General features: G+C 55.6%; 1 protein-coding gene across 1 annotated transcript; it reads right to left on the reverse strand.

The window, feature by feature from the left end:
* Positions 1–214: 214 nt before the first annotated feature.
* On the reverse strand, positions 215–14683 carry MPP1 (membrane palmitoylated protein 1). The gene is made up of 12 exons (XM_015860080.2): positions 14448–14683; positions 10041–10184; positions 9746–9824; positions 8777–8862; positions 8210–8278; positions 5856–6052; positions 5361–5467; positions 4702–4782; positions 4187–4267; positions 3522–3724; positions 3181–3255; positions 215–1506 (listed from the first exon to the last, which is right to left on the reverse strand). The coding sequence occupies exons 1-12, from the start codon at positions 14553–14555 to the stop codon at positions 1330–1332; spliced, it is 1407 nt and encodes a 468-aa protein (XP_015715566.1). The 5' UTR covers positions 14556–14683; the 3' UTR covers positions 215–1329.
* Positions 14684–17864: the final 3181 nt, after the last annotated feature.

A 17864-nucleotide genomic window follows, 5' to 3' on the forward strand; every position in this document is an offset into this window, starting at 1 on the left:
GGGGGAGGGCAGGCAGTAAGTGTGCACAGGCTGTGGGTACATTGAGCACTCAGTAGAGGTGCCTGGGGGTAAAACCCAGTGGGACGTGCCTGCAAGCCCAACTGCTTTACTGCTTTACTTGTCCTGGAGAGCTCTGTGCTCCCTCAGCCTTACCTTGCTGCCTTGAGCTCAGGGAGGTGGGAGCAGCCTGAGGTAACACAGCACTCGTTGGCAACTCATTTCAGCACGTGTTTATTGCTGCTCGCTGTTTCCCTGCAGTGGATCAGAACAAAGGTCCCTATTGCACATCAACAGACTTTATTTTTGGCTTCTTTTAAAAAGAAAAAAAAAAACAAACCTAAAACTTGCACAAGACTTGTTTAAACCCCTTCCCCCAGCCAAGTGCTGAACACACACAACATTCTTGCACCTACAATGGTTATGGTTTGCCCAGGAGCCACAATGATGCTCCCTGGATGCGGTCGTGGTGGAGTTTGCGTGTCACTACATTCCAGCTTAAGGAACTCCTTTGTTTCATGTTAGCATAGGGTGTGTGGGACAGCCTGGACTCTAGGAAACATGCCTGGATGATCACTGAAGGAGACACAGTTTGTACTGCATGCAACAGATGCTTGTGGTTGGATCTACTCTACCTATCGAACTGTCCCTCGGAGGTTTGGTCCATAGGTCTTGCTCAGCTGCTGCAGAGTTTTTCTGGCCAGCTGGTAACAATCCAAGCTGCACGGTGAGAATTTTCACAGGGTGGATCAGAAAACCTGAACCTAAGAACGCAGGCACGAGCCGTGTGTTGGGATGGTGTGCTCTGTGCTCCTGTCAAACCCACGTTCACCTTTTCTGCTCCCCCTTGTTTGTGAGAGGAAGCTCTTGGGCTCGGGAGCTCTGCTGTGCTCTGAGAAGCCTCACAGATACCTGCCAGGCATTCGAGGTGTTTGGTGCCACATATGCTCTTGCAGAGGCAGGAGACCTCTGCCTGGCAGGCAGCTGCTGTACCGCTTCCCCAGGGCTGGTGCAGAGAATAAGATGGGCTGGGTGCTGCAGGAGGATTGTGCTTGCCTCAGCAGGCAAGGTGGGGGCTGTGCTGGGATGCCCTGGGCTCTGCTGCTACCTCTCACTTAGCACCGTATGTCACTGGGCAGCCTCTGTCCTGCGTTCCCCGGCAGGGGCATTCTGAAGACCCTGTGAGTGTTGACCAATTGAGACTGTGTCCATGGAGCAGCAGAGGAAGGGAGCTGTGTTGGGCTGGGTGTAGATCAGGGGAAGCTGAGGAGGTTTCTCTGCTCCCCGCAGCTGCAGGATGGGTCGATGGGAAGCAGTGGGGGCTGGATGCCCTCAGTAAACCCAGGAGACAGGCACCCACTGTGGGGAGCTGCAGGCCTGCTCAAAGGCTTCCTCCAGCAGCTTGAGGCTTTCCTCCACTCCATTGTTGACTATCGAGAGGTCAAAGTAGTGTGCGTATCGGCTCCGGATGCTCTCTGAATCCTTGCGGAGCTGCTGCAAAGCCTCCGACTGCAAGAAAAGAGAGAAAGTGTTCAGAAAGCCGAGGAGGAGGGTGATTTCACAGCCCATCCCAGCAGGACTGCTCTGTCCCATCCCCAGAACAGCTTCAGCTGCTACCAAGTACCAGAATACAGAATAGCCCCATCTCATCTAACAGGCCAGGAGAGCTGTCATGCAGCAACATGGGAGTTAAGGTGGATTTTTGCTGGACTGATGCAAAGCTGGGAGCATTGGGTTACCTGCTAGTGAGGTCAGGATTGTTTGGCCTTCTATTCTACCTTCAAATATCTTATGGCAGCTCCTCAAGATCTACCTCACAGCAGGCTGCTCATTGCTACTGCATGGCCTGAGGCTGGGCTGAAGGTAGGATCCCTGCAGAAAGATCCCTCTCCACTGGTTTGCAACCAGAAACCAGAAGAGGCCCAAAAGTAGGGAATGTTCAGCGTGGCACAGCAAAGCTGCCTGCTCCTTGTCTCCTGTACACCTCTGCAGCTAGTAGGGTCACCCTGGAAGCACAATGCAGGCAGTCCAGACCCAGTTCCAGGAATCTCCCTCATGGAGCTTGAACTGCTTACAGGTCCTGCACCTAGGGGGGATGTGCTCACCGCAGTGCTGCTGGGTGTTGCTCAGCAGCTGTCAGCAGGGTGGAAGAAGGAGAGCACTAAGCAGTTTGCCTGGGTCATGTGAGCTCTGCTAAGTCACATTTTGGCACTGCTGTGTCCCCTCCAGTGAGCAGTTACCTGAGCTGCAGCAGCTTGCTATATATAGTGTGTGCAGCAGCAGGGCTGGCCCTGCCCACTGCGGCAGGAGTTAATGTTCTGGGACTGGAGGCAGTTGTTGATGGGGCACAGATTAGAGGAGAGGGCTGCCATGCTCGCCTTTCTGCCCAGAACCTCCCTACCTGCTCCATCTGGCTTTACTACACTCCACATATTGATGTGTCTCCAACCAGCTTCATGATGCTACGCAGATAGACCTTGTACCAGCTGCTGTCTGTACTGTAAACATTATGAAGCCCCCAGCTACTGGCTTGAGCCAGCCCAGCTTGCAGAGAATGCCTTGGCTGGCTTGGCATCCAGGAGGAGCACGGCTCTGGGGGTCTGCCTTCTCTCCCCTCTTCTCCTGGTGGAGGTGGTATAGCAGAGGCAGAACTGCTCTGTCTCTGGGAAACAGGATGCAGCCAAGAGCTTTGTGCTCTGTGCTGTGTGAGCTAACTGCAGCATTAGTGCTGCTTCATCCTAATTTCGGAGGGATGAGCATCTACAGGAGCTAAAGAATGAAACGCTCTGCTGTTTGTGTGTCCCATTTGCATAGCTGATGGCAGGGTATGTGTTCCTGCTCTGCAGCACTGCTGCAGCTAGAGACAGCCCTTGGTGCTGGGCTGTGCACCCAGCTACATGTTTGGGACTGATTGTGCTCCTCCAGGGATGGTGTTTGCTGGGATCTCCCTACAGTAGAGAGCCTGAGGCTGCAGGAATCCCCAAGTCCTGTTTCTTGGGTCTGGGCTGATATAGTTCCGCTGCTCTCCTGGACCACTGAAACCAGTTTGAACAAGAAGAAGCTGATTCTCTCTACAGAGCTAGGAAGAGAGCCCTGGGCTGCTACAAGGCTTTGTCCCCCGTGGGCTCCTCACCACTCCCTGCCCCATGCTGGACAGCTGCAGCCACCACTGCGCCAACCCACCTCCTCTGCCTTGTCTGTTGGGGCAATGAAGACTATGAATGGGGAGAGTTCTGCCGTGCGGACAATCTTCAGGGTCTGGAGAGAGAGCAGAGTGCAGTCATCAGAACATGGCAAGCTGGCGGGCGGCTGCCCCTACTTCCCCCAGCCAAGATTCACTGGTGCCTGTGGTGCAACAGTGGGCTGAAGGGGCTGTGGACCCCTGAGCTTGGGGGTAGGAAGGCAATGTAAGGGCAACGGTACAGCTTGGGGAAGGGCAGGTGTGTGGGGATGGTCACAGCCCACACAAGGGTTGTCCAGCCTGCAGCAGTCCCCATTCTGCCCACCACTTCCCTGCTTCATACCTGAGGTTCAATGTCTAAAATAGCGACTTTGTCCTGCTGGTGGATCTTGTGCACTGTTTCAAACTTGGTGCCAAACATGTTTCCCTGGTAGCTCCCAAACTCCAGGAACTCATTGGCTGAGATGTCCCGGGTCATCTCCTCAGTGGAAACAAAGTAGTAGTCCTTCCCATCCACCTCATTCTTCTTCTGGGGGCGCGTGGTGTCTGCAGAGGGAGAAAAATGCACGATGCCCTCAGCCAGGTGCTGACCTCCAGGAGGTCAGGGAGCCAAACTGGGGTTTTATGGACCCTTTGTGAGCATGGGGCTAGAGCAAAGAAGAGCACAGAAGACCTATGTACCTCATCAACCCCATTGGAACTCCATCCTAAACAGGACAAGTAGGCAACGTGGCCAGTGTGAGGAGAGTTGCAAGGTGCTGCACTGGGATGGGGACAGGATGTCTGCAATGTGAGCAGCAGCAGCCCAGTCATCTCTGACTAAGTTCAGCACGTGGAGTAGGAGGAAGGAAGACCCTGCAGGGCTTTGTCTGGTGCCCTGTGACACCAAAGCTTCATGGTGCTCAAAGAACATCTCCCCACCTCCCATCCCACCTGGTGACTTGAAGAGGAGGTGAGGAAATGTACAGGGGTAGTGCTGCATGCCCTCACCCGGTTGTGGTTACTTACATGGTGGAGGGTACATAAACTTCTCGGGGTTGTTGCTGAGCAGAGCATTCTTGATGTGGCTGCGACCCACTCCACTGGCCCCTACAGGGAAAGAGGGGTGGACATGAGCTGGGCTGAGGAGTGTCCAAGAGAAGGTGCAACCCTCTGTGGTGTTTTCCAGCCCTGGAGGAGGGTCTCCCTGCCCTAAGTGCACTCACAGGTGCCTGCAGGCTGGGCTGCTTAGACCAGCAACTCCACCAGAAATTGCACCCTCAGCATGGGAGTGCTGGCTTTGGTGCAGCTGCACAGACCATAAAGACATTCAAGAGCAGAAACTCTCCTGAAATTACTCCTCAGCACTAGAGTGCAGGTGCCAGACCACATGCACAGTGCCACGTGGCAGATATCACCCTTCCGGGCAATCGCTGCAGGTAGAAGAAATGCTCCCCAGTGCTTACCAGCTTTCAAAGGGCAGTGCTGTCTCAGCCCTGGTTCCCCACAGCCCCTACCACGTGCAGGACAGGGGCAGGACCTACCTATGAGCACCAGTGTCTTCCTCTTGAAGGCAGGCAGCCTCACCACCTCCTCGTATGAAACTACATCCAGCTGGTCAAAAACTGCAGTGAAGGAGAAATAAGAGTAATTAGAGCTGTCTCAGCTACAGGATAGGACTGTGCATGCTGGAGCAAAGCCAGATCCTTCAGCAAAATCTAGGGAGCAGTCAAGATGGGCTGTGGGTTTTCCTCTGCTTGTCTGGCTTGGGAAAGAGCACCAGCCCCAGCAGCAACCAGTACATGGCATATGTGTGGTGCTGAGAGGCTGGACTAGCAGCCTCTAAAGGAGTTAGATGTTTTCTCACTCTGTTTCTGCTCAGGGCAGTAGGACCCTGGGGCCGGGTGGGGAGGCAGTGGGAAGTTGCAGAGAGCTTGTTGCTGGGGAAGCTTTATTTATCTCTCTGATTTACGGCCTTGTTTGCTATCGGTCGGAGCTGTAGGTTGGGCTAGGAGCCAGCACGTCCTCAGGCCACTGCCTTTGCTGTCCTGGAGCAGGCCAAGCACTGCTTAGCACGGGGTTTAAGCAAGCAGATGACAAGCACGTGCCCCAAAAGCGACGCTGCTGGCTGTGCAGGGCCAGCTCCTGCCCCGCATTTGGCAGCCTGCAGGGTTTGGGGGCCCAGCACCCTGCTTGCACTTACTTGAGCTGTGCTTGGCTAGGTATTTATCTTTGTACTTCTTTTTCTTCCCAAAGGGGCTGCAGCTCTGGGCTTCGCTCTGACTGGATTGGGTGACACTCGCCACACGCCTGCCAAGAGAGAATAACACCCACTGTGTTTGGGGGCCCTGGGGAGCAGAGGGATCATCCCTCACACATGCAGTGGGGTGACTGCTGGGACAAGCAAAGACTCATCCTGGAGCAGATGAGGTGAGGCGTGCCTCCTTCCCCAGCAGTGGCACTGGTACTACCCAGCATGGTCACTGAGCCCCAGATCCAGCACTTCCAGCCAAACCCAGCAACCACATCCTTATGCAGGGCTGTGATGGGTCATGGCAGTCATGGTGAGACAGCTCAGATCCTGTCAGAACGCACCTAATGCTTGCCATGCATGACACAGGACCTCCGTGCACCAAAGCCATGAGATGGACATGTGGCATCTTATGCCCAGACTGGGATTTCCTGCAAAGGGACTTACCACTCCTGCAGTTCAGGGGAAGGGATGAGTCCTGCTGACTCGGTACTGGAGCCTTCCACACGGCCCTGCCACCAGTTGCTGTCATCCTTGTTGATGATCTGAATCACGTCACCTGTCTGGAACTTCAGCCCTGCTTCCTTGCAGGGGATGAGGTTGTCTTTCCTGGGGTCATAGTCAAATTGTGCCCTCATGAACATCTGAAAGAGAGAAAGGGCTGGGATCAGTATGGCCATATCCAGTTCCTGACTCCATGCTGCATCTCCCAGCACCAGCTCAGCAATAGGAGCTGGTGAAAGAACTGCTGCCTCTCTGCAGGACCACGTGCCCTGCAGCTGGTGCTCAATCTCTGTCTGTGTAGCCCCTTGGCAGGCCTGGGTTCTGCAGTGAGCAGCCAGGAGCAAGCAGGGCAGCCCTGCATGGCACAGGGCCTTCTGCTAGCCCAAAGCACCGTGTCACATCTATCCCTGCCTGAGACTGTCCTGGCTCTTCAGTACCACCTCTCCCTGGGAGGAAGGTACAGCACACACATCTGCGCTCAGGTCCTCCCCAGGTAGGACAGACCATGCTGTCCTTAGACCATATCAAAACAATTTCCCCACAGTACGTTCCTCCAGCAATGCTGCTGTGATCTGCCAGACGCACGGGGCCAACAGGACACGAACATGGTTCTCTTTTGCTGCCAGAAAAGCAGAGCACATGGATCACACTGTGCCATGAGACCTCTCAAGGAAAACAACAAAAATGGAATGTCCTTCCAGGATCCATCCAGCCACCTGCTCAAGACTGACGCTTGTTCTGAAAGCGCTCTCCAGTGCCAGGAAGATAGTCGTCAACACAAGCACATGAGGGACATGCAGCAAGTACTGCCCAGGCACCTGCCTGGAGCCCTCTCCTTCAGCCCTGGTGCCCCTGGCTAGACATAGCCAGGTCACTCCTCATTTGGAAAGACCCCACCAACAAGAGTTACCTTCAGACACTGCCCCGGGTCAGCTCCCAGTGCAGACTATTTGCCAAACGCCTGCCAACCCCATTTCTGGGGCTGGAAGTTGAAATACCCAGCAGGATCCAGCACAAGGAGTGCTACTGTTTATAGTCAAAAGCCTGCAGCTGGAAGTGACCCTAAGAGACCGGAGCACTCAGTGCTTCTTATTAGGATCCTTCCAAACAGAATTGCCCCAGGAGGTCTGTGGCTGGCCTCAAATTGCCAGCTGCCGAGCTGTGTGGCCAGCTGGAGCTGTTTACCCATGGCATCGTGGTGCTGGGATCTGCCCCATCCTACCTGTCACACTGTGAAATTAAGATGCGCGTGGGGACAGAGGAGAAGAAACAAAACCAGGAGTTACTTTGCTCCCAGCAGGGGATTGCAACAAGCAGAGACACAGGCACAATATGACCTGTGCTTCCTGGGAGCCCGGATGCAATGAAAGGGAGTACAGCAGTTGTTGCTGGGCAAGGGTTTGTCCCCGTGTCCTTCTCTGAACCCGGAGCAGGTGCAGGTGAGCCAGCAGCCATGTTCTTTTGGTCAGAGGTAAGTTCTCCCCAGGTGCTGAGCTGGCCTGGCCAACAGGGAGGGTAGATAGGGCCAGCACTTAATACACAAACACATGCAAGGTTGGCTGAGCAGGAACAAAGACAGCAAGGGCTAAGAGGCAGTTTTTACTTGCTGTAAATTGTCTGTCCTCAATGGAGGGGCCATGCTGGGCTCCGCTCCTGCACCTGGAGCAGGTCAGTATACCTGACATCATCCCAGCCTTCCCTGCTATCCTGAGCACTTCAGCCAAAGCAGAGCTCCAAAGACAAAACCAGCCAAGTGCACCCATCTGAACATGTCACCCCTGCCACAGTGTGTCAGCCCTTCCCATGCAGTGGCAGCAGAAGCTCTCTTCCTCTCCCCCACCACTTCCTTCCTCCCACTTGCTCACTGCTAACGGTTCCTACCAACGTGCTGACAGCAGACAGAGCTAAATCATTCACCCTGCAGCTGAGGCACTAAGCATCAGTGATGGTGTGGGCATGTGCCCTGTGCTGCACCTAGGGGCTCTGCCATCACCCTGTAGAAGAGAAATGGCTGCACAGCTCTGTCATGGCAGTGCTCACAGGGAACAGGAGGCTCTTGTGCTTCCCGATGCACACACACAGCTGCTTTTGCATTACCAAACACTGCACACATGTACCTCTGACGCATGCTTCTACACACACATCTGGTTTATACATCTGCTCATTTGCACAGGCCAGGTCTCTTCCTCCTTCAACAGCTCAGTGAAGGGAAGAGGACAACCAGACCAGCACCAACCCCCGTGGTTTGCTCTGGTCCCACCCAGCCCCACAGCCACGGGTCTGGAAGCTGCACTTACCTGGAGAGCAGGGAGGCGGCTTTGCTGGTTGGGAATGACTTTTATTGAGACCATCCCCTGGGTTTCTTTCTAGTGAACAAAGGAAGGGGAGAAAGAAGAGTTGGAGGACGTAGACCTGGATGCAGCCCAACAGCAGCAGCCTGTGCACAGAGCAAGGCACTGCCAAGCATCACCAGAATAAACCATCTCCAGCCCAGCAGCCCCAGCAAGGAGCTTGACAGGGCAGGCCCATTTGGACAGCATGATGGAAATGTTTCCCTTCAGCTTTCTCTCTGTGCTGGACCCTTGCTCCTTCTTCACAAATCCTACATATTCTATAACAATGAGCACATCTGGAAACTCAGTGGGGACTCCAGGGTCAACTGTCCTTCTCAGGAGGCAAAGACAAGACACTGTGTGGAGGGGCTGAGCCATAGTACAGCACCCCAGGATGGCAGCCCCAGCTCCTGCCACATGCAGTGATGTTGGCTCTGGTGTATAGGAGGGAGTTAATGCCCAGCCAACATGCATGTCTGCAGGCAAAGGGGTCATTCCTTGGGAACAGTCCTGCCGAATACAAATACCTACCAGCATCTTCTGCAGCTGGTCAACTGAGTGGTTGCTCACACTCTGCCCATTGATTTCTATGATCTCATCACCCACGTGAAGGGAGCCTGTCAGTAATGGGAGAAACATGAAAATGCAGGACTGGACAAAAGCCACTCACTCCTGACACCCAGAGCAAGCTATAACCCAGTCACCATGATGCCTAGCTTGAGCAGCACTTGTGGAGCTGCACACATCACCTAACCCTGAGGCACAAAGGGAATGAATTCTGCACCCACCACCCCACACACACACTTCATCCACTCTGAAGGTCATCAGGTTATCTACACTGGTCATATCACTTGTTCCAGAGTTATTCAAATCCAGTCCCAAGGTTCACCTGAAGCCAAACGACTGTCTCCTTTCAGAGCCCTTGAACACAAGGCATTCTTGACTTTGTGTGTTTTCAGTTAATATATCCAGCCAGACTGCAGCCTCAGATATACTGCTATAAATCAGACTCCAGCAGCATTACTGGAACAGCTCCTGGGTTATTTTGGCATTGGTAAGCTGAGACTTCCCATTTGGACCCAAGGCTGGAAAATGGGTCTCTTCTTCTAAGCACAGAACATCTCATTCAGCGCTCCCTTGGCAAGAACCATAATCACAAAATGGCACCTATTAATTTCTTTTGGCCCTTTGGTTTGGTTTGCAGAGCCAATCCACTGCAAGCCTGCCCCATCTATGCACTTTAGGAACAGGAAGAGTTTCCCCCACAGTCTCTGGGGCATGGTCCTTCTCCAGTTACAGTCACCCCATCACAGGACGGAGACAGATGGGTCTCAGGTTCCTTTTTGGGAGAGCCCTGCCCCCAACCCTTCATTTCTCCCTAAAGCCTCCAGTGCATTAACATGCCAGCCATGCAGAGAGATGAGTCCTGAGTTCCTGACATATTCCTGGTGGAGGAAAGGACACAGACGCCCACGTCATAGGGAAAAGCTGGCTTGTTACCTTGTCTGTGTATCATGCCCCCGTGGAAGATCCTGGCCACCATACAGCTCTGCTTATCATTGAGCTTCAGCGTGATTCCCTGGAAGACAGGAAAATCCATGACTGCTCCTCTTGGCACACGGCATCACCCGCTGACGGGGCTCACTCTAGATCCCAGGCTGCATCCAGCACCCTCTTCCCATGGCCGATGCTCCAGCAATCTCCTGCCTCCCCCAGGGCCAACCCATTGGCGCAGCTCTACCTGCCCTCCACCCCCCTCGATGCCACCAGCCTTGGGGATCTTGCCAGCTCTCACCATGGGCTCCTCTGTCACTTTCTCAAACTGGACCAGGCGGATCTTCCGCACCTCACGGCCATTGCTGTGGGAAGGGCTGCCCAGGGTGGCAGAGCCATTGGTGTAAATGTCCTCAGTCATAGCATTCGGGGCCTGAGTAATGGCCTGTCAGGGCAAAACAGAGAGTGGGGTTTAGGGGCTCCACCTGTGTAGGGCTGAGCCACTTGGCAGTGTTAGCATTCCAGGCACAGCATGGAGAGCAGAGACCCATGTACTGGAAGAGAGGACAGCGAGAGCAAGGACAGACAAGAGCACAAAAGCTTCGCCACTGAAGATGCGTATGTGGGCTTGATCAGTAGTTTTCCAGCTTGGGAAATACAGGAGGCAAGAAAAGACTGGGAAAGCTACAGGTGCCAGAAGTCAGGAGTCCGCAGCTGGTCATCTTCTGCAGCAGCAGGTCCCAAAAACTGCTGAGTGTCACAGCAGCACTCAGCCCAACACCAGCTCATTGCAGAGCACACAGCCCAGGACAGCTTCAGAGCCAACAGAGCAGTATGGGACTCACCCCCAAGGAACAGGGACAGTGTTCAGTGATCAGGCTCCACTCTTGCTCAGTTTGCAATCTCTGCTTTTCTTCTTCTAGGTCAATGGGCAACCAGCACAGTGCAGAGCCACGTCCCCATGGGCCAGGGGTGACAGGGCCTGTGGCTGTACCAGGACAGGCATTGGCAGAAAGGGACAAGGGAAGAGGGAGCTGTGTGCGCAGTGCAGCACCAGCAAGGATGTGTGATACACTTCCATACTTTTAAGCTACTTCTGACAGAGCCCAACAGCCTCCTCCTCAGGGCAAAAAGGCAACATCACACACTATATCTGGCTGCCAATGGCTTAACCACGGAGCAGGAGGAGGCTGAATCACAGCCCAGAGCAGCGCCAGTGGCTCACAGGGCAAAAGAGCTCACATCTTGCCAGCCCCAGTGAGGTGAGCCGCTATCAGGCAGGATCCAGTCCTGCTGGTGCTCTCAGCTCTTTGCTCTTGGTGAGTGGGTGCAAGGAGGAGGAAGTGAACAAACTCCTCCAGCCCTGCTCGAGGCCAAAGTGCCTCTGAGGTGATCTGAGTCAGCACAGATCACACTTATCTCCTTCGTGCCTTGGGAAAGCATTACACCACACAATCCCCAGCCTCAAACCCCAGGCTCAGCAAAGCCTGCTGACCCAGGACATGGCAGAGTCTGCTCCACGGCTGGGAGTTCCCATCCCTGCTGAGCCTCCCAGCCCTGACCTTTGCATTTTGCTGAGAGCTGGAGAAAACACCCAGCCCTCGACGCTGACACAGCACCAGTGTCACCCTGGTTGCCCTGGAGAGCAAGCCTTATCGCCACAGACAGCCCCCGGCCACTCAATGGCAGCTCTGACCCAGAAGGGTCCTCCAGGGACCCTGGGCACAGCCCCTCCATCCCCGAAGTGACTGCACCGAGTTGCTGCTGGGCAGGTATGGAGGCACACCTGGCTCATAGGTAGGGTCAGGGTGGCACGTGACAGTCCCAGCACTGCCCAGAGGGGTACAGGAGGTGGGAGATGCACAGCTCACATTCAGTGCACACCAGCTGTCTGCCTGTGCTGCCTTCCATGAACTCTCCCAGAAGCAGTCACGCTCCTGGCCTGCTCAGCCTGTGACCTCTGGAGGCTTTGCAGCCATGCTGGACACAGGCCAGCCCCTGCTACTTACTCACTGCTCCACAGGAAGCATCTGTGCATGCTGCCAGGAGCCAGCAACGAAGCTAACTGCAGCTCCACACAGCCTTGGGCTCAGCACAGAGGTGCAGGGAGGCACAGCCACTGGCTCCACAGCCATGAAGTCACAGCCCACCATCTTCCTCTTCTGCAAGAGGCACAAGGGTGAGGAGAGGACACCAGGCCTCAGGGCCATGCGTGCCAGCAGGGAATGAGGTGAGAGGGAAGCAACCCTTGATGAGAACCCTGGGCAGGGTCAGTGTCACCCTCCTGGGTTGCTCCTGCTGCTGGGCTGGGCTGCACACCGCTGGGGGAACCATGGAATGACTTGGGTCAGAAGGTTGGAAATCAAACATTAACCCTCATTTAGAGGAGGGTGAAGCAGCACTTCAGGGAAGCAGCACCCTGGTGCAAAGGGCACACTTGGAGGCTTGCCTCCTGGGCTCTCCTTGCTCTCCTCACCAGGGGATGTCGGTATCAGGTGGTCTCATGAAGAGCACATGGAGAGCACATGCAGAAAGGTTTGCTGGTTGGGCCTTCAAAGCACAGCAGCACAGAGAGAGGCAGGAGGGCAGAGCAGCCCCAGCTATGGCAAACAGCAAAACTCCAGCTCCTTCCAGCACCATCACCTCTCATCTGGGCATAATCACTGTGGGTGTGCAGGCAAGGCCAGGACACGAGCCTTGGGCACGTCCCTGCCCTGGAGTGGCTCAACCTGGATCTGCTCTGCTTGGCGCTGGCTCAGCAGCTTCTCGACCTACCTGAGAGCATTACCACTGAGCAGCAAACGCATGCACTGGGGTGCCTAAAAAACACAGCAACAAACAAAAGCAGACTAGCAAATAAAAAACGCGAGGAGCAGTGGGCATGTGGTCATTTAGTAGTAATTCATTCTGGTTTGAGGCTGCTGCCCTTTCAGGTCAGCCTGGAGCAGACCTCACTCAAGACCTATTCCAGTAAAACCATCCATTTTAAAAAGAAAACAAACACTTAAATCAAACAAAATTATGCTACTGAAACTAGGAAAAGGCACAGCTACATCAACAGGTCACAGGGGATGGGGAACGGAGGAGCAGGAAGAACACAAGTGGCTGGGGGGGGGCAGAAGATGCTGCCCTCACTGCAGCTCACTGAGTGCTGTGATAGAGAAGGGCCACGTTCCCAAGCAGCCCCATCAGTTTTGCTGAGACACAGCTCTCCTAACATGGAAGGCCAATGCAGCCCTCCAGATGTGTTAATGAAACCTGCCACCTCCGAGGGACAGTCAGGAAATGGATGGGGCTTTGAGAAGCAGCACAGCCACTCCATTCCCTACCTTCTACGTGGCGTTTTCCCTGCAGCCACACAGCCCGGAACAGCACAAACTGCATTCATGAATTAAAGAGCCGAAGCCAGCCCTACACCCCCATCATTTATTTTGGTCAAACCCAGGAGGAGTTTTGCTCAGCTCCCAACCGCTATTTTCACCCACGGTCATTTCAGAAGAGGGACCACAGCTGGAAATGGCAGAGGTTTGATGCCATGTGATGCTGCCATGGGGTCACACGCCGTCCCCTCTGCACCCCCAGCTCTGAGCAGGGCCTTCCTTCCAACCAACAGACCCGCTGCCCATTTTACAGCTGGAGAACTGAGTCACAGCAGATTAGGTGCCATGCCCAAGGTCACCCTGCAAGCCAGCAGCACCGCTGGGTGCAAAGCCCACATCTCCCTGTCAAATCTCTATTTGCCATTAATAGATAAAGAAAAGCCAGGCAGGCACGTGGCTGAAGGGAAGAGGGCTGCAGCCTCCTGCACTTCTGCTTGTTTTCTAGCCATGACTCTGCCTTCCAGTCATGAGGGTTTGGGATCCCTGCTGTATCGAGAGCAGCAGGAAGAGGAACCTCTGTATGATTTGAGCTGAGAAGCAGCCAGCCTGACCCAGAGCCCTGAGAACTGCTGCCACGTCCCTGCCACCAGGAATCAGCACACACACACAGACACGCAACCCAGCTGGATGCCAGCCCTACACATCACCTCCTAACAGCTCCCATGCAAACCCCAGCTGGTCACCTTCCCCTATACCCCAACTGGAACAGGGGTATCGTGGTAGTGGGCAGCTGCAGGCCAGCTCCTGTGCTCTCCACACCGCACTGCTTGGGGGATTGATGTATCCCTGCTCCAGGCATGCACAGGGATGGATGCAGAGCTCCTCTCAGCAGCGCTTGCTCCAAATGCTTCTTCTATTTATTTTTTGCAGCACTCTGCCAGCGCTGAGCCATAAAAAGCACGCAAACAAACCACCAGCGCAGGCCAGACCGGACAAACATCCCTTGGATGCCCTGATGGGCTGAAAGCAGCACTGCTTGGTGGGAATCTCCCTCAGAGGCAGCAAGGAAACCCCTTCCCCCGGCAGACAGTACGGCTCAGCCACGGGCTGCTGCTCTGCCCTCCTCCCTTCACCCCAGCTGACAGCAGCGGGGAATGACCCCGTGCTGCCCGGCCCGGTGTTTCTGCCGCACTCCCGGACCCCTCCCGCTCCCAGCTCAGACCAGATACAACTTCGCAGCAAAACAAGCTCACGGGCAGGATGCTGAGCTCGCTCCCCGCCCCCAGCCCCGCTCAGCCGGTTCCCGGGCAGGCCGGGCTCTCCGCGGCATCGGTGCCGACCGGGGGGACGCGTGGCCTCGTCGTGTTCCCCGTGCGCTCGGGGCTCACCTCGGGCTTGGCCCGGTTCTGCAGCAGGTGCTCCAGGTAGAGGTCGGACAGCGCTGTCCTCATGCTGCCGCTTCCACCGCCGCCTCCGCGGCCCGATTTGAGCGTCATCCCCCCGGCCCAGCGCGCCGCCAGCAGCCGCAGCCGGTTCCGTTGGCTCCAGCAGAGCGGCCCGGCCCCGCCGCACCAGTCCGGCTCCAGCAGCGCCCCGGGTGCCGCACGCTCCGCCCGGCACGGGGCGGGACGAGCACGGGCTGGAGGCGCCGCCACGGGCGGGGCAACGGGGCCGTGCAGGGCCGCGGCGGCAGGCCGGGATTGGGAATGGGCCGCCCACAGCGCGGGGGCGTTGGGGCTGCTGGTCTGACCTGCTTGGCCGCCCCGAGAGGCGCTGGGCTGTGGGTTCTGCCCCGGGTGACTCGTTATCAGCTTACCAAACAGGGGGTCACCCAAAAGCGCGGTGCTGTCCTTTGCCTCCTGTACTTAACAATTACACCTTCCCCCTGCTCCTCCTACCACATACATAACGTGTGGTTCGTGTGCCCTGCTGGCCAAGAGGGCCGATGGGGTCCTGGGGTGCATTAGCCTGCTTTGCAGGGGGGGTTGGACTCAATGAGCTCTAGAGATCCAGCCCCTACAGTTCTGTGATTCAGTGATACAATGATGACACCCTAACAAAGCATCAAACACTGCTGCCATCCCAGCTGCACCACCAACCTCCCTCCCACCCCTCGCCATACAACTCGCTATGAAGCCCACTGAACCTCTCGCGTTCTGGCTATAACTCAGACAGCAGAGCCTCAAGTGAAGTCTGAACTTCATTTTGGGGGTGTGAAATTCCATCTGAGAGAATCCTGAAAATCATCTGAAAGGAAGAGAAAGGTGGTTCTGCTCCAGGCCCTTCCACACCGCTTCGGGGTCCCTGGAGTTTTGGAGGCTTCTTGGAGCTGTGCTCCATCAAGGCACCAGAATTTCTTCCAGCATAGCCACTCTGCCTCTCTCAGAGCTCCCCAGCTCACCTCAATCCATTGCTACCCTACAAAACACAAAGAGCACAGGGTGCACCTCCTCCCTGCTGCCTTGTGCTGGGACAGTGGGCACTGCAGAGCTGCAACCCAGCAAACACAGCTCCTTTAGAATGGGAGCAGCGGGGGGTGTGCAACGTGCACACACGTACGTGAGGCAGCAGAGCAGCAGCAGGAGCAGCACAGTGATGGGGAAGACGTACAGGACAGCGATGGGGAAGTTCTCATAGAAGTGAGACCACGTGTCACCCAGGTAGTCCACCAGCCAGGACCGACGGGTGCCTGAGAAGAGACGTGTCTTTGTGAGGAAGGGAGCAGAGAAACACCAGTGATACCAATGCATTTTTTTCCCTGGATTTGAGCATCTTTTGAAGCAGGGTCAGGCCCTTCTTCCCCCATGCTGCTGTGCAGAGCTGCTGCATGAAGCACTGCTGTGTACTTACGCAGGATCACCTGGCTGGAGCCTATTCCCTCCTGTGCATCAAGAGGGACCTTCGTGACCTTCGTGACCCACATGTCATCCAAGTATATCCCCTGGTGCTGTTCCAGCTTCTTCCTCTGTATCACCCCTCCCAGCAGGGAGGCGATCTTGGGCTTGGAGTCATGTTGGCAGAACAAGGCAGTCAGCATGGCGATGAGGAATAAGGCAGCTCGCAGGACCATGGCCTCACGCAGCCTAGCGGTGACTTTCAGTCAGGCCCTGGGGTTGGTTTTTGTCTGCAGGGCTCCCTGGGAGGAGGCCTGTAAAATCAGAGCACTATGAGGAAACAACAAACGAGGCTGAGGGCCTCGAGAAGTGCCCTGATGGCATGCAGCACCCATACATGTGCCCAGCAGGTTGGAGGGCTCTGCTGGGACTGCCCTGCCCCAAGCCCTTCTCAGCTGGCCAGGAGGCATCTGCAGGACACATGGGACAGGGCAGAGCACTTAGTGCTGCTCCAGCCCTTCCTCTGCAAAATAACATCTGTGGGTTGGGGAAAGCTACAGTGCAGCTGAGAGCTGCGTCGCGCCAGGAGGAAATGGCATCTGGTCTCCATTCCCCACAAGATAAATGTCAAGAGACACTTCCAGTAATGGATGCCAGAGCTTGGCAGGCTCTGACACAGCTCCCTGCGGCCCCATCCCAGTGTTCTCACTGTGTGCTGGGCGGCTGGAGAACATCCTGAGGGCTGCCTGGCAAAGGCTGCTTGGTTGCCCACAGAAGCTTCAGCTGTTTCCTCTTTGAAAAGTGATCCAGAGAAGGTCGTGGTGTGGGCAGCATTTCTTCTGACCTAATCCTGTGTTACCTGACATCTGTGAGGAGCAGCTTGTTGCTGGAGGTGGGAGGCTGAGACCCACTGGTAGGGGCCAGGGATCATATTCCCATCATACAGAACACTGTGCTGAAGGGAAGACCTCTAACCAGGTCCCCTGGTGGGGATGCTCCCTGTCGAGAAGCTTATGGTCCCAGCTCCTCCCTCCAGTCCTGCTCACACCAGGCAGTGCCTGTTCCCATATGTGCCTGCTTACTGTCAGAATGCAATTAAGCCAAAGGGTAATTGCACCTCCTATCTGGGGCTGTAATGTAATCATTGCCAGGGCCACAGGAAAGGCTCCTTGTACAGCGATGCATGAGGAGGATGCGTGGGGTTTTCAGCACCGCTTCCATCAAAGCCTCAGTTTCTGATCTCCTCTGGGTGTGGGTTTGGGGACATCCTGGCTCCCTCCCTCCCCCAGCACTCACAGCACAGGAGGAGGACGGGCACGACACTGCTGGCACTGCAGAGAGGTAGGCAACCATGAAGCCATGGTCACCACCTGCCCCACAATGCTCTGGACCATTCCAGAAGGTTCGCACCAACAGAAAACTCATGAACTCCCCCATGGTGGGGCCATTGTGAGCACTGCTGGGACGGGAGATGTCTACCAGCAGGTAATAAGGAGGGGGAGAAGTATCCATAGGGCTGTGGAGCGTGGGAAGGGTGCTGCAGCCCACACAGCCCTGTGAAGAGGAGCGCTGCTGTTGCCCTGTGATGCTGCAAGGAGCTGAGTCCTACTGGGGCTCAGGCTTTGTGGGCATCTCCTCCTGAAATAAAGCTGCAGAGAGGACAAGAAACAGGCAAAGGCCCTGCTGGGGCCTCCAGGAATGGATTCAGTGCTGGGGACAGAGCACTGAGGGGTGTGAGAACAGCTTTCCAGCTGGCACCACTCGCCAGGACCTTCCTGTGTTTCCCAGTGCTGGGCATACTGGCATGGACAGTGTCCAACCAAAGCCACCAACAGAGCTCTTCCACTCAGAAACAAGGAGAACATTGCTGCAGCCAGCCCCAAAATGCCCCAGGGTGGCATCTAGCCATGTCAGCACAGCCCAGGAAGGAGATTAAGCGAACTGAGGGCCAAAGCCCAGTGCTGAGTTGGG

This window comes from Coturnix japonica, chromosome 4, assembly GCF_001577835.2.
Source record: "Coturnix japonica isolate 7356 chromosome 4, Coturnix japonica 2.1, whole genome shotgun sequence".
Classification (NCBI taxonomy): Eukaryota; Metazoa; Chordata; class Aves; order Galliformes; family Phasianidae; genus Coturnix; species Coturnix japonica.